The sequence below is a fragment of the Bombus huntii genome, chromosome 2 (genome assembly GCF_024542735.1).
Source record: "Bombus huntii isolate Logan2020A chromosome 2, iyBomHunt1.1, whole genome shotgun sequence".
Taxonomy (NCBI): Eukaryota; Metazoa; Arthropoda; class Insecta; order Hymenoptera; family Apidae; genus Bombus; species Bombus huntii.
The window spans coordinates 14889654-14906344 of record NC_066239.1 but is presented as its reverse complement, the minus strand read 5'-3'; the positions used below and the strand labels follow the sequence as shown (position 1 = coordinate 14906344).

Sequence of the window (16691 nt, the reverse complement as noted above, 5' to 3'; positions counted from 1 at the left end):
TATACGGATCCGTGCATATGTATACAAGGTCCCTTTCGTACTATACGAATCGTACATGGTCTCAGTAGCACAGCAGGGGCTTCATGGTAAGGTTTTGACAAGGAAGCAACGATCTCTTTGCTGCTACCGAGAATAACCGAGTTCCTTAGGTACTGCGGAGTGTTTATATCGTCGATTCGGGCCACGGAGGTGTTCTGCGCTTCATCAACCGAAGAGTTTACAAAGCGGTACCGATTCACCTCCTCGTGTTTAACACCTTCTACCGGGAAAGCATGTGCCTCTTTGTTCTCCAAAAAAGTATCTACTTCTGCCTTTGCTTTTTTCATTTTGTTGTTTTTTATTTACACATTGAGTTTCTAGAATATTTTCATTTCATTGCGCTCTGCGATGACCTAGTATGTAGATGTTACAGAACGACAATAAACTCGAAGCTCAATACTGACAGACTGATCGATGATTATTTATTGGAATGAACGTCGAGTGGTGCTATATTATCATAGAGATATGAAGATAGAAGCACACAAATCGTACGTATGTAAATGAATACAATATGGGGATAGAAAGAGAATGCTCCATAGAATCCCCTTCTACCCTTGTCCGATTAGGCATGCACACTGCCGCCGCTTGTTGATCAGTGTCACACTTACATATTTATCATATGAATGTGCATGCGTTACTAGACAAGGACACAAAAGATCTCTAACAGCGTAACAGAATAACATAATCCATTGCATGCTATGATTGGTATACGGATGATATCACTCACATGTTCGTATCATCGCTCACAGAATGAGGATAATTAGCCATAAAAAATAAGTCCAGTACCTAGAATAAATTTCGTCATTCAACCTAACCTTCACAGTTCTACAAATTGGTTTGGATTTTTAAAAATATTTGATTCTGGTATTCAATTTCTTAATATCATTCAATTTATGAAACATATCCGATACTTTTAGTATAATTTTGTGTTTTTATTTAAATATCAACGTGGAATTCGTCCATTAATTGGCTTCCTCTTATGCGTGGTTCGATTGATCGAGGACAACAGATTTACAATATACAAAGTCGACAATGTTGTCACTATGCAGTTATCGATGAAGCTAAATACCGTATCGTTGTCAGATAAAAGTGCTGCAAATATTTAGTCTTGATTAATCGCGGCGCGTCTACTTGTTTATTTGATACTCAGAAAAATAATCTGCTGTGGAATGGTACTGAATGACAAACATGTCAAGGATGATTAAAGATCATTTGTTATAAACCAATGAAAATTAATATACTGTACGCAACTCTCTCAAACTATACTTGCATGATTTTCTCCTAGAAACGAAGGACAGATGTTGTATGGATGTAGGGGAATCTTCTTTCCTTTCAATAGATGTATCAGCAACACGCTCAAATTAAGAAGCTGAACGTGGATCAAGTACCGGCGCCAGAAAATCCAAGAAATTTGAAACCGTCGCCGAGGAACAATACTTTCTCAGCATGTAACTAAGGAAAACATATCTTTCAGACAAGTCAAGACCTCAACACAAGAGCCAGGAGAAGATCTATTTGACTGAGATTGAGAGCTCTTCCTCTGTTTACAAGCTAGACTTGGGATTGTTTCCGTTTAATTCTTACTACTTAATATTTACATATTTACTATTATATAATTTTAAAGCATATAAAATGTACGGGGGGGGGGGGAGAGAAAGAATACCCGAGAGCTTAAGTTACTAGATACCCTATTTATTACTAGTGACTTTTTACTTTTTATACATTGTTAAAGATAATCTATACAAAAGTTTACAAGCATCTTAAATCAATTGACTTGCTTAGATCTAACGAAAGAATGACATCACTTAAATTCTTTAACTGATAAAAACTGTATGAAATTTTGATTTTCGATGAAATATCTGATATCCAAACTTGATATTATGTATGTAAGATCGCCGATTGATTTCGTGAATTGATTTTTCCTTCAATGAAGAATAAAATGTTAAAGGTTAACGTAGAATAAAATGTGAAAGGATAACGAGGTTGACGTAAATTATTATCGACTAAGAAATAAGATACTCCTATTTACAGGCAGACCTATACTCGCAGACGCGTATTTACAAACAATCGCTTGTATTTTACAATAGACTTATCGACGCTTTCTGCGTTCAAATAAAAGTAATGCCCTATTTTTTATTGAGATTTAGCAAGTTCTGCTCGTAACAGAAATTCCAGAAATCATCAAAAGTGCGAATCTGTTAAAAGAAGTCTTTTAGAAAGAGAAAAGGAAAAGTAAAGGGACTAAAAGAACGATTTCGATTTTTCGCCCGCTTATATACACTCATACACATACACAATACTTAGCGTAATTTTTACACTAACCTTATCTCGCAGCTATGTGAATAAATTAATCTTATTTTATACCGCAACATTTCGTCGATGATGTAAAATGAAAGAGTAACAAATATTTTTCTTCTTACTATTTATGTTCCACGAAATACTTGATAGCTGTCTAGGAAAAGTTGAGAATAATCGAAGTTTCCTGGCTAGCCACCAACATTGATCTAACTTCAATTTGTTCGGTTTCTCGATAACGACGGAAGAACAGAAGCCATAAAGTGTCAGAAATAGATAGATCGGGAATCGATGATCTTATTGCATCTGGTTGGTAGGCGATTCCTGCTTCAATTCGAGGGCCCACATATGCTGCGGCCAACCAGTTCGGCCTTTGCTTTTCGATGATTCCTCAGACCCGAGGCCTGATGCCTGGTGTAAATACGACTCGTTCTGCAATGAAAAATTGAATACATACAAAATACGTCTATTATAAAATATTTATATTCTCTAGATTTAAATATTATTTATATTTTTTTTATTGTCGCATATACATATTTATGTTTTTATACCTCATATTTTTTATTTAAACTTTAATATATACAGAATATAAATATTTTATAACTATGTTTTATATCGTTGTCTATTATTACATTTAATATTTATTACTTTACAATTGTAATCTTTGCTTACATTTATATTTTTATGTAAACTCTAGTTACCTAAAGTTTGAAATTTATATGGTAGATATGACAGATCAATTGAAGGTTGAAACAAAGAAAGTTCTCTTTGGGTGGCGAGGAATTACAGAAAACAGGAGAAACCACGAAACTACAGGGTGGTCCAATAGTCATCTTCGAAATTTAAGTTACGGAAACGATCTAAGCTATAATATATAGTCGAAGAACCTTTGATACCTGGTGATCTAACCGCAATCCAGTTTATTCACCACTTCACAAAAATTCTTTTCTTCTCGTTCGTTAAATTTTTAGTCGATTTTGTTGAATTTTAAACGTACCAATCACTTGTTTGTCTAACTAAACATTTTACGTATGACATATTAGAATTCTATATTGCCAATTCCACTTATCATTAATTAATTCAAAGAATCGATATTAGAATGATATTTGAAATATACAGGAATATAAAATTCGTATGGAATCATACTAGAAGCATTCTGAGCGAAATAAATTTTAATCTCCAACATCTCTGATTAGGCTGTTTGACATCTCTAACAGGAATGGTTACTAAACATCCATTAAATCAAAGGAATATTCAGTTCTGTGTACAGCTAAAATTTGTCAAGATTATACTAAATTTCTCATTTTCAAATAAACAGAACAAGTTACATGGATGAAAATTTATTTGTTGCCTGGCATCGATAAACTTATTTTGTCACAATGCGGAAGACAAGTATGTTATATGCTGAATTGAGAACATTCGTTTCGATGGCACGTGAACACGATGAGATTTTTCTCCTCTGTCTTTCTTCATCTAGAAGTTTTAGTATGACAAGTTTAAGGTCGAGTTCTCAGGCGTCGACGAACGACGTCCAATTAAAGAGAACGATGTTTATTCGAAGGCAACGCTTACAAAAGTGTTCCAGGAGATTTAAAGGAAAGTAGACGAAGGGCATAAATTCGTAGTTGAAGTGCATACCGCCGATTTTCGCTGTGGAAGCACGCTCGAGGACCCTTTCAGAGTATTTTCAAGTTTAGACATCAGAATATGATTATTTTCTTGATTTTGAAGTTTTCCAAAAGAGATTTAAATTATTGATGATGTGTATTTATTTATCGCTTCCTACAATCTGAGATGTTTAGGTCATAGAACGAGACCTATTTATTATTACAGGATGAAAAAATATTTATATTTCCATACTTCAAATGTAGAAACGGATATTAACAAGCAAGATTTTCAACAAAATGGTAACGCTGTCTTATTAACAAATACGTAAATAAGTATGTCGCAGAGATAAACAAATGGATAGTAAACGAAATAGTCTATTGATTATAACATAATAAACCAATATTTTCTCACGTTATTATATCTCGCGTTATTATATCGAATATGAAACACGTGAATATAACCTGTCTCGACTTGTCTGAATCTGCCTATATGGGATATCAAATTCGCTGCTACTTGATAGTACAGTAACTTGCTAAAAAATAGTCTATCATGCAATACGATACATTCTGCGTATGATAATATTTATATTGGAAATTTGTCTTCCGCTATATTGCTTTAAGACAAGTTTCAGCACGTCTAGAGCACATTACTATGTCTAAACAATACTCCTTTACGACAATCAATCAAAATACAAAAACTTCGCAATAAAATAAAACTGGCCTTCATTTTCACGATCGAAGCTTCCAAGTGTGAGTTTTCTAGAGACTCTGACGTTTTGTTAGTAGTACAGTTAATTTTATCAGAATTCGGTTGACACGATTGAACGTATTTTCACCCGGAAGTTTCGATTCTATTAAAGAGGCAGCTACGATATTTATATAAATTATATTTGTTGGGAGAGGAAAAAAGATATAACCTTCACATTCAAAAGTGCAGAGGTTCATTATTACAAATAATAGCTGACAGTGAATTTATAGCATGAATGTATATAATTTGATTTTTGTCGGTTTACTCAAACTGCTAGAAAGTAGAGCTGCTTCCTTATTGTAGCCTTTTAAATTCTAATTGCACCGTGAAAGCTGGAAATTTCTAAAAACTAACCTGATTTGCCTGAGCCGTCTTGTTCCTTCTGCCATTAGATAAAATTTCAGCGCGAAAGGTCTGCGGCTCTTCTCCTTCGTCGCTTTCCAATACCGCCATCAGGTATCCAATATACGAAGCTGCCAACCTCAATGTTTTAATCTTCGACAGTTTCGTATCCGCCGGCACATTGGGTATACAGTCACGAAGATCGGCAAACGCATTGTTAATACTTTGTGTGCGTCTTCTTTCTTTCTTATTCGCTGTATTCCTTCGTTTAGGCCTAACGACAACTCCGCCGTCTCTAGTTCCTTGTCTGAGATGTTGTTGAAGCGATCCATCAACTTGATTCATCGAAGAAACTGTCGAATAATCGCCGTCTCTTCTGTGATTTTGTTGTTGATGATGATGGTGATGATGTAGGTGATGATGTGAAATATCTTGTTGAGGTGGGTAAGGCAAATTGGGATAGTGTTGGCTGATAGAAGGGTGTGGATATTGTTGCAGGGATGAGTAGCTTGGTTCTTGGACGCCGATCTCTTCGATCAGGGGAGGCGTCGAGGCGGTGGGACTTCCGGCGCCAGAACTACCCCCAGAGATCCCGGAATCCGCGCCCCAGTACGTCGATTGGCTATCCGCGTCGGGCACGTTCAGCGGTCCTACAGAAGAGAAATGGAGAATTTTATATATCGAATGGCGAAGTGTGCAACAGTTTTTACTATATTTTGTTTTAGATTTTAATTATTATCTCGTTTAGGGAATATCGTTTTATTATTATGCTACAATTGCGAATGCGTTTAGTGGATTTATACCATTTTTTGTGGCGCTTTTTATTTCAGCGATTTCTTTTTCTTATTCATTTATTTATCGTGTTACTTTACTATTATATCAATTACCTTTTGCAACGCCTGCGTTATTCATTAATCTAATCTTTGAAAGTTTTGTAAGATAATATAATATATATGTGAATAACGAAATAGTTATTGAATGTTAATATGAAGATACTTTCTTAGACTTTAAAGATCTTCCTAGTTGTACTATTTTCTTTCTAATAATTAAAGCTTCTGAATCATCAATCCCATCACAATCTGAAGATTACTTAATATTCTACAAGCAAAATTCTCCGTGTTTCACTAAAAAAGATTGAACGATTCAAAATTTTGGAAATTTCGTCTATCTATATTTAGAAGTCATCTCATTTCGAAGCAAACACACGTATGCAAGTGGTATTCGAAACTATTTCATTTTGCGTAATGAAATTTGTTTTCTACATTCTTTCAGTTTTAAAAGTACTCTTTAGTCTTTTTGTAAGCAAATCGCATAGCGATGCTATAAAATTCTGATACGATTCTCTTTATGATTCCCAGATAATAAACCGTATTAACTAACATATTAATAAAAGCTACAAGTAGATAAAAAAATGAATATCTATAGAATAGAACTTACCATATGGTAATTGCGTGACGTAATTGTAGGGTTGATGCCATTGCGGATAATAATCCGGCTGCGCCTCGTAACCCCCGAGCATCATTGTAACTTCTTTTCCTTCACTTCCTTTCCTCGCACTGTCACAATAACTTCACCAATAAAAATCTCACTAGCGATCAGCGAATCAATCGCGTACAAAGTGGAGTCTGATTTTTTTAAATCTTTTTAACCCTGATTTAATTCTTCCATCAATCGCAGTTCTTCTACAACAGATCGTTCTTGAAATCGACTCCGAACAATTTTCTGAAAACCTCGAAATTTTCGTTCGTTGAGAACTTCGATTACACAAAATTTCCAAGCCCAATTATCTAAACGAAAATGTAATTTCTCTTGTAAGAACTCTTGTAATTTCTCTTCCTTAACAACCCGAAACGATTGAGAAATCGGTTGGAATATTTCTTATCCGAAGGAAGGCATGAGGGATGCGACGAATGATGCCGCGTTTCACTGGTCACGAGGTCACTGCGTTTCCGGATGCGGTCCAAGTGCCACTGAGAAAAGAACGCCGAATTCGGAGGTCGCCTCGAGTGGCTGGGTTATTCCGTTTGGTACTCGAGCACGTCGCTGGTGGGTGTACACGCAGACTCCAGAGGGAGAGAGTCGAAGCTTGTGGAGAGGAATCAAAGGGCGGAGCTCGAGCTGGTTTACGCCCATGCAGCGCATATCGTTCGATTCAATTAAGAAATTGAACTGAACGGGGAATCAGCCAACACCGGAGTGCATGATTTATATAAATAGTGAACGCAGAGGATCCGATATATACCATGGATCTGAGATATATTGGACACGCTATAGTAATCTTCCTTTTCTTTGTTTTCCTTGTTTTTCCCTTAGTGGATGACGGTGGTGGTGGAATCTTGAAATATAATAAAATATAATTAAATATAATAATAAAATATTTTTGAATTGATAATATTTGTTAGAACTTGCTAGAAGACACTTAATAATTGTTAATGATTTTTTCTTCAAATGAATTTAACATTCAGTTCTATTTGTTTATCCCCCTTTCTCTGGTCATGCCATTTCATTTTCTTCTTCCCCATGCAATAAGTAAGTTTCATCTATTCGCAAAGCATTGTGGTTTTATATTAAACGTATTAGACAGGTTTTATAGTATTTATATAAATGTGGATACTGCTTATGTGATAACTTAACTTTCATTACGATTAGAGTTTCGACCAATTATGACTGCCTCTGTGTCACATTGCTAAATTCAAGAACAAGAGGATCATGGAACTATTCGTGAACATGCCTTAAATCTATAATTAAACGTCAAAGAAAATTGGGTGCATCCGTCTTCAATAAATACACTTCCACGAATTTCATCCAAGAGCGTCCTATTTTAAAATTCGTTGGCGCACTTTTAATCCGCAGTGTCGGAGCAATACCAGGGTGGGGGATGCTCAAGTGGCTTTCGATAAAGGGTTGTCGTAATTAGCGGCAAAAAGGACTGAAAATAGTAGTGGTCAGCGCACGATCCTCCTCCACAGCTTGGAGCTACTTTAAGTGGCTTTATCTGTCTTTTTCCCAGGGCCGATGCTTCTCCGGATGGCAAAAAGCCCCCTCTGTCAGTGTGCGTTACCGTCAACGCGTCGTCGCTCCACTTTTTTACCGATTCTTGCTCGCGCGACTCAATGTCGAATAAATTAACATACTTATCTATAGTTTGAAGCTACGCCCAATGTTATCTGAGGGATTAAAAGTGGATTTAACTTTATTTCCAGGGCAATGTCTCGATTGGTTCGAATGGAAGAAAATAAGAGAAGGGTCTTTGACATTTATCTATCTTGTTTGTTATTCTGATTTACCTTTTTATGCGCAATATTATCCTTGATACTTACTTTCTGTGCAGTGAACTAATCATTCTTCTATATTCTACATCATCAAACTTCCTTTTTTTCTTTTTCGATTTCTGGCGAAGGCTATATTACATGTTCTGACGATAGATTTCACACGTCTGACAGTCGACTAGTTCAAAGTGAAGTTTACGACGATAAAGATGATTTAAAGGCAATTTTCTGAGAACCAGGTCTTTTTCGGTCACCCTTCATTCCCTGGTCAAAAGGAGAATCTTCGGTCGGTATTTCTTGAAATGCGACACCGTTCGAATTTTTATTAACCCAGATCAGGGATTGCGTCCCCTTGACAACGAGCTACTGTGAATGTCGGCCTGGAACGAACAAAAAGGGTTTGTTTATTATTCCAACAGCCAAGAGTAACCTTTCCTTCGGCTACCACTCGTTCATTACCAATCAAAGTCTCCGTTGTCTTCATCCTTTCCATTTGTTATATAGGATACGTATATTAATATTTAGTCTCCCATTAATTAAATCGAAACAATTTGCAATTAATGAAATAAAAATGTCTATTTCTTCTACGCCTTGTAGAACCATTACTTTCTTCTAAATCCGTTCCAAAATTCATGTTTCCCTAAAGATACAACTCGTTAGTATTTTTTATAACACATTACTATCTTAGATATTTATAATTTGAGATATTTTCAATTTTCAAAAATTTGAATAAAAATTCTACGTTTCACAAATTTATTTTTCTTCATTACGATATACAGCATATTTTGATTTTAATATGAACACGGTATGAATGAACTGTGTATTAGAAGGGTCGCTTGTAATATTCGGTACTTTCCTTAAAAAAAAAAAGACCATAAAGAAAAAGGAAGGGATATCTTTGGTATGCTTACCGATGGCCCGTTCACGGTTTAAAGGGCTACCGGATTTTCATGAATGAACCCAGCGAGCGGACGTAGCAAGAGGAAAAGGCAACCGGTTTTAAGGATCGTCTACCAGTTTATGATATACAGAGGACACGTGTACGCGATCCCAGTGTTTATGTTTTCAATTTGTGACACCGGAACGGATCCGAAATCTGGCATGATTGTGGATCTCTTTAAACAAGTCATCCTGGCCTAACGATCGTAACTAATTTGTATTCTTTCTTGACCCTCCACCCTAGAAGATTTCTCATTTTCTTGGAATTTCTTTCTGTAAAGTTGGTGAAAGTATGTTAAAGATATAATTTCGTTATAATTGTGCAAGATAATTTTGTATATTATTTTTTGTTGTAATATTGCATCTTTGCAGGTTTTGTGTCAATTATTTTGTGAAATTTTTAAGGAAAAATTTGCAAGATGTAAACTGAACTATCTAATGTTTGGAAGTATGCAAATTCAAAAGCGGAAAATCGAAAATATAAAAATATGAAAGCAGTAATTATGAAGTTTAAAATTTTGAAAGCGGAAATTTGGAAGTTTAATTTTGAAAATTTTTGAAATGTGATAATTCGAAAACTGGATAAATCTATTTTAAAACTGCAGCCACTCCATAAACTGAAATCCAGACTATACAGGAAGTTGAAATGCTGATTGATTTCAATATTCTAACCTTTAACTTCTTTCTCTATTTCTGTATTTATCGTATATTTTGCGAGTTTTTCTTAGAATACTAATTTAAAACATGTATATAGATGTATAGATTAATGGAATACATTCGGCAGTACACAATAGGAGATACGGCAGATACATTAAAAAGTCTGCATAAATCAGGCTGAATTAATAAACACGTCCCAGTCTACAAGAATTAGCCAAAACGAAGTTACTGAATAATTTTTTCCTATACATTTCACAGAACAATAAAATTCCTCTGCTCTTTTAAAAATGATTTTACCTATATAACTTCTCGATTAAATACAATAATTTCGTGATATAATGATAAGGTAATTAGAATAAGACGCTACATTGTCTGCTATTTCTCATATTAACATCAATTAATCAACGCTTCAATTATCCTGCAATATTCATAAAAAATCGAAATTTTCACACGTATCCACATAATTACTTAATTACTCAATTACTCAATCAATCAGGATCTATTACCAAGTTTTATTTTCGGTTTTCCGTGGCTGATCCGTAACGCTCGATAGTTTGTCTGTCTTCGTCCTTCCTATAGGAGCTCCATTAATACTCGGTAACGCAATAAACTATATTTAGGGGGCGGCATGGCGTACACGTAGTATGATTTGATATCTCCTGAAACGCCACATGGCCCCTCTGAATTTCTCTCTTCCTCTCCGCAACTGCTGTCTTAACCTTATTCTTTCTCGCTTCCTTTTTTCATCTTCCCTTTCATTCTACCTCTTTCTGTTCGATCTTTCATTTCTTTCCTTTTCTTTCTGTTGGTAGCTCACCATTTATATAGCCGTGTAAGTCGTGCTCCTCTCTGAAAGATTAACTTTTAATGACCATCGATCTCTTTATAAATCTCTCTAAAATTTCTTGCCACTTTTTTGCGGATTGGTCGAAGTTCCTTCTGAGGCGATGATTAAGTTAGGTGAATAAAGATTGGCAAAGTGACATAAGTATATAAATTAAGTGGATGGAACTAGTTTCATTTGTTTACAATTGAGGTTAGGACACTCTCACTTTTTTTTCTTTTTTTTTAAATAAAAGCTTGTCATATTGAATATGTCATAGTGAATTTTGTGAATTAATCAAAGATTATTCTTAAGAAGCAATGACGAATCGAGAATTGATGTCTGTTTTGGAAAGTTGCACGGGAAGTGCGATCGTCAGGGGAAAAATGAAGAAAGATGGGAAGAGGAACCACGTGTCATCGCGAGAAAAATAAATAAATTTCTGTTGCTGCGTTACCGACAGAGCGCAGAACACCGTGGTTCAACTCTTTGTTTACGTCTGCTGGCGTTTTCCGAAAAAATAGCCTACTTAACGACGGAAATAATAATTAGTAGACCGGGCCGTTCTAGAAACTCGAAGCCACGAGACTGGCACGCGTTTCGCGCGGAAAAAATTGTCCCCTAAATGGGTCACTTCATTATGTCAACATCAGAGTGATGAAATTTTAATGAAATTAGGAAATTATCGTTATTGTTATTGAACAGTTACAAGATTAAGCATGTATACTTTGGTTGTTATTGTATTATGTATATTTATCAGACTCTGTTTAAAAATGAATCGATTAGATATTCGTTCATCGTTGTCCTGAAATATTAACAGAATGCAATAAAATGCAACAAAACCATACATGGTTTTTCTCATATGTTTACCTCACTCTCAATTTCAAAGATTCAAAACCAGCCACCGTTATCCTAAGCTAACTAACCATGATACTTCTAATCAACATTCTACCTCTCAATTCTCGTTATCGCCGGAAGTCACTTAAACCTTGATACATATATCTATTTAAGTAATAATCGCGACAGCTCCACTCGTGAAGGGTAAAAGAAAAAAAAATTGAAGGAGCGTGCGTCGCATGGTTGAGAAGAAGAAGTGGGGACCAGCAGCTTCCAACCACGGAGTGGCAGGGTCTCGTATCAGTCCCGTGGGTGCGTGGTCGTCCAATTCGGTGTCTGCTACTCGACACAGGGGTGTAAAACTGGCGAGGGGACACACGCACCGCACCGAAACGACGCGCCGTCGGCTTTTGCGTTGCTGGAACGCAATCCAGAACACCTTCTTCTAATCACCCTCTAATCGCTCCTACCTATATTTGTGGGAAACCGCACCACACACCATCTACATAGGCGCCACCTTGTGATTTGTGAATATACTTGAGTTGTCCCTTCCGATAAGTCATTCCTTTTTTATTGTATTTTTTCTTGCCTTTCGATTCTATGGTCTTGAAAAGAGGTGGGATGGTTTTATTTGAAGATTATAGGGAAAGATATTGTCTTGAGTGTTGTTCCCTTCCAAATCTAAGGAGAACATACATTAGGCTGATTAACGCTCTTTATATGTAAATTTTATAACTAGACTGCAAATGTTTATGTAAATTTATATGCCAGAATATGCCAGAGGAAATTAAATTTGAATGAAAGTTTCACCCCATAAATTGTTTTACGTATTTTTGTACATTATGTGTATCCTTTGTGTTTTTTCAGTTTTAAATATTTCATAAATGCATGAACATTCGTAGTTTATGGTTGATCCGCAGATCTGGTTGATTAATGACTTAGTACTTAGTGTGTATCTAGTATAGATTGTCATATCTTCTATTCCCTGATTAAATTAATATATACTTGTATTTTGCGGTTCCATTACTTGTATTACTTCCAAGAATAGAAAAGAGTTGATTTGAAGAAATTGTCCCGGAAAAGTGTGGGTCTAAGGAAAGGCGTGGTAATCGGCCGCCTAGCATCAAAGAGAAGAAATTAGTCGTGTTCAGAAGTGGTCGGTCGATCGCGCGGCATTTCCCTTTGACAACATCTCGGGGTCTGTCAAGAAGTTTCTGCGACCAGACTGGCAGCCAGCCACTCGACCAATCACTTTCTCCCCTATCCCCTAGAAGAAGAACCAAAAATAAAAAAATAATATAAGGAAAAAACGAACATAGTAAGCGTTTGGGAAGAATTTCGGAAAAGAACAGAGCTGCGAATAGATATATTTTAATAGTTAATTTGGAAATTAAAAAATTTAAAGTTTTATAAAATTAAAAAATTTAGACACTTGGATCGAGCTTAGAGAATATTTTTTAAGAATTCAAAAATTGATTTGAAAATTTACAAATTTGGAATTTAGATTTATTTTTAACTATGTATCACATGGAATTGGTAATTAATGATGGTATTTCAGGCAATAATACTCATAACAATATATGTACCTAATTAGAAATTATGCGCTGTTGATAACTGTAATTAATTATTTAAGCATGGATACCATGTCTGGCAACAATCGAGTATAAAACCAGATGCCTTCTGTTATCACTAATAATTTATTTCAGTTTTTCTCTCCAACTTTTCCGAACTTTGTCGTACATGTATGTATAGGTTTACGAGCCTGACTCATTCGATTAACATTCTTCGATAATGTAGCTTTTGATCCGTGCAGCCACTTAATGACTCATACTTGTGTAATACATCGTTTCATTTAAAAGCATTATACATACTTTTGAAGTTTTTCGAAAAAACAATCACGGAATTGTTGGACGATTGATATATTAAAGATTGATGATTGTTTCTAAAAATATTTTTAGTTATGATTAAATGGGGCTATTAAAGCGATATTTATTTTGTTTTGTTAATTTGTTTTAATTAGATATTAATTGATGCGACATGTTGGAACAGCACGTGTGACTGTAGAGCAAGGAAACAGGTGCCAGGTTACGTATTTATGCCACAGGTTATCCCTAGGGATAGCTACCGTTTAGGGTGAATCTCTTTGACGTTACAGGATATTCTAACCTCTATGGTCGAAACATCGAAAATACTGCAATTAATTCTGTCATGCCGGAAATCGTGGGCATTAAAGTTGAAAAATCTTGGTTTTCACATGTTCCCCGGGTTATTGATTACGTGTATACTCCTCCGTAAGAAATTAAAAGTTAAATGATATTTCGCATATTTCTGGATTTCTCACTGAAAGTAAAATATTACTGATAGCAATTGACTTTAATTATTATTAGGGATAAATATTAATGATAGTTACAAAATATATAATGAAATATCATAAATATTAAATAAATAAATATAAATAATAAAATATGTAATGTAATAATGAAATATTTGGAAATTAAGTTATCAAATTAACCCTAACCTACATTCATCTATTCTTCATTCGTATTAAACTGTATAATTCCATTAACAGAAATTCATTTGATTACATTACTCGATTCTTATTACTTGATTTTGTTGATTACATATTTCCGATTAACATTTCACTATTTGTTATCTACAAAACAGAAAAAATAAAGATTAGTAAATGACAAGTCTAAACAACAATATTTCAATTATCTTGTACTCAACAATAAAAAACGGGATTGATCAATGTCGAGCACGCCATTTTGGTACTAATGGGTGAAGAAGAGTCGAAAAGAGCCGCTGAAGAAAACGAAGAAGAAGCTTGTCAAGAAGGGAAAGAAGTCGCCGGTTACGCCCTCGTTTCAAATTACTTGACGATGAGATCGGCAGCGGCAATGGGCGTCGATCGGTAGGATCTCTTACATGAAACTCGATACAGATCTTTTTTCTAACGACTAAATGCTTGGCAAACTTTTTATTCAAAACCTTTTACTGCTTATTCATTTTTCTATTGTTGAGTTGTCGAATTTGAAATATAGCAAAGACATGTGTATTGGACCCAGCTATCTCTTTCACCTATGATTTGACTAATTTGTCAGTTTACTTATATATTCTATTTGACAAATATTGGGATTATGCAAGGGAATTCAGATCTTGCTTTTATTAATCACTTCGCAAGGAAATTATGGAACAGAAGAAGAATGGAAATGTTTAGAAAGCTATTGAGGAAATTGGAGCAAAGGATGAGTTTCTCACGTGGTCCTCAAAATGGTATCTACATATATTGGGACATAATAGCTGAAGTTGACCTTGGAATTTCTCTGGCGCCAGTCTCTTACTATGGATTTCGTAGAAAATTTACGAGTTTTCCTCGAGTTTCGTACACCGTAAGAAAAGAAGAGAAAATAATCGTTGACGTAGGTAAAAGTCTCGTCCCTCATGTGCAACCACTTGAGCTTTTTTACGTGCCTCTTCATATTTCACACTCGAACCTCCGATTCGTCTTCCTTCTTACTTTATCTTCTTTCTTCTTCCGCGAACCTTTTCACGACCTGTAGGTCCCTTTGCGAAACTTATTTTTGTTTCATTGAAATGTCTCCTTTTCTTTTTTAAGTAGAATGTAATAATAATAATTTAAAAAAATTATTGCATTGCTATAAATAAAACGATAATGAAAGAGGTATGTTATCGGATATAGTTTTTAAGAAAAGTTGTAATTCATTTTTAGTCTGATAAAGGAAGACCATAATTTGGATGATTGCTTTTTAAATGAAACAGGGATATAAAATTTGTGACAGGATGAATATAAATAAGATATAGTTAAATTAATAAGGCAAAAAAAAATATTTCTTAATATTGAAAATTTTTAATCGTTATGCGGTCTTGACTGTTAGAAATAGTCAAATTATCCTAATTTCTCTAATTTTTAAGAAAATTATTTTTTTCTTTTTTTAAGTCTACCTTCAAATTTATTTCATCAATTAATACATCTACAGATTTTTGCAATAATGCAGATGAATTGTTGCATTCTTACCACGCATCGACATTACTCTTTCTATCCTTCATTTCTTTAGTAGCTTTATCATGCATTCATTACTCATTGTTCGCAGATTTTTCCAAAAGGAGGATGTACATAGATGCCAGATATTAAGCCGTTTTTTTTTTTATTTAATTCTTTACACCCACAATTTGTCCAGTTTGGATATTTGGTAGAATTTTGTTAAGCCAAGTTATGTTTCCTGTTTGCCCAGGAAGTTCGATGGTCAATTACAAAGACAGAACAGATTTATTGTATTCTAACCTAACCTTTAGGGTCATAGATGCGGTCTCAGTGAGCTCAGCATTATGCGCCCTCGAGCTTCGGGTTACCATTTGTTGCGCAGATTGTCTTTCCTTGGTGGCGCGTGACACAGGTTAAGCTGTCTTGAAGAAGACAGTTTTCTTTCATTTCTTTGGTTTCCTTAACTCAACGAAGGAGGTCGGCGCCAGTCTCATCACGGGATCCCGTCGATATCGCAGAAAGAGACACAGTTTCTTTAAATATAGGGATCGGTGTCCAGGAAATTGGAGACTGTCTAACTCACAATGTGAAAAACGTTGGTCTGGAATTCGACTTTATGTCTTTGAAACTTGAAACACCAAACGGAAGTTAGATATACAAAATTTACTTTACACTACGACTTCTTAAACGGGAAAAAAATTTTTTTTTTATTTAGTAGACTATTTACAATCAATTCTCGTTGAGAATTATAATTAAATTCTTTTGGTACTGTAACTTGGATTATAAGAGTTTATAGTATGTTTGATTCTAGGAAACTGAAAAATTGAGAAAGAAAAAGCATCTTCTTTTTTCTTTTACTTAGATAACTCGGAAAGAATTTAGGAGATATTTTTTCTTCTTTTCGTTCAATCACTTAATTTATTTAATTCTATCCTCTACACCATAAGGTTGGTAACATAATCTATCATTACGCATTAATAAGGTAATATGTAGTTTATCTTGTTGTACATCTTATTCTAGTTACCTTATCATTGCATCATTAATCATCGTATTACTGTAATTCTAGAGACTCTAGACATTTATTAGCATCTGATCAAAATTCTAATCTGAATTTAATATAGAAAGAAGATAA

General features: G+C 34.8%; 2 protein-coding genes across 2 annotated transcripts in view; one reads left to right on the top strand and one right to left on the bottom strand.

Annotated features, from left to right (window-relative positions):
* Positions 1-5654, top strand: part of LOC126878094 (la-related protein 1B) — a 42249-nt gene extending 36595 nt beyond the window's left edge. The window contains exon 18 of the mRNA XM_050640548.1: positions 5530-5654. The gene's annotated coding sequence lies outside the window, so the exon portion shown is untranslated. The remainder of the gene's footprint in view (positions 1-5529) is intronic.
* On the bottom strand, positions 1711-8672 carry LOC126878148 (heart- and neural crest derivatives-expressed protein 1-like). The gene is made up of 3 exons (XM_050640692.1): positions 6469-8672; positions 5044-5681; positions 1711-2766 (listed from the first exon to the last, which is right to left on the bottom strand). Exons 1-3 carry the CDS (start codon positions 6551-6553, stop codon positions 2632-2634), a joined length of 858 nt encoding a protein of 285 aa, XP_050496649.1. The 5' UTR covers positions 6554-8672; the 3' UTR covers positions 1711-2631.
* Positions 8673-16691: the final 8019 nt, after the last annotated feature.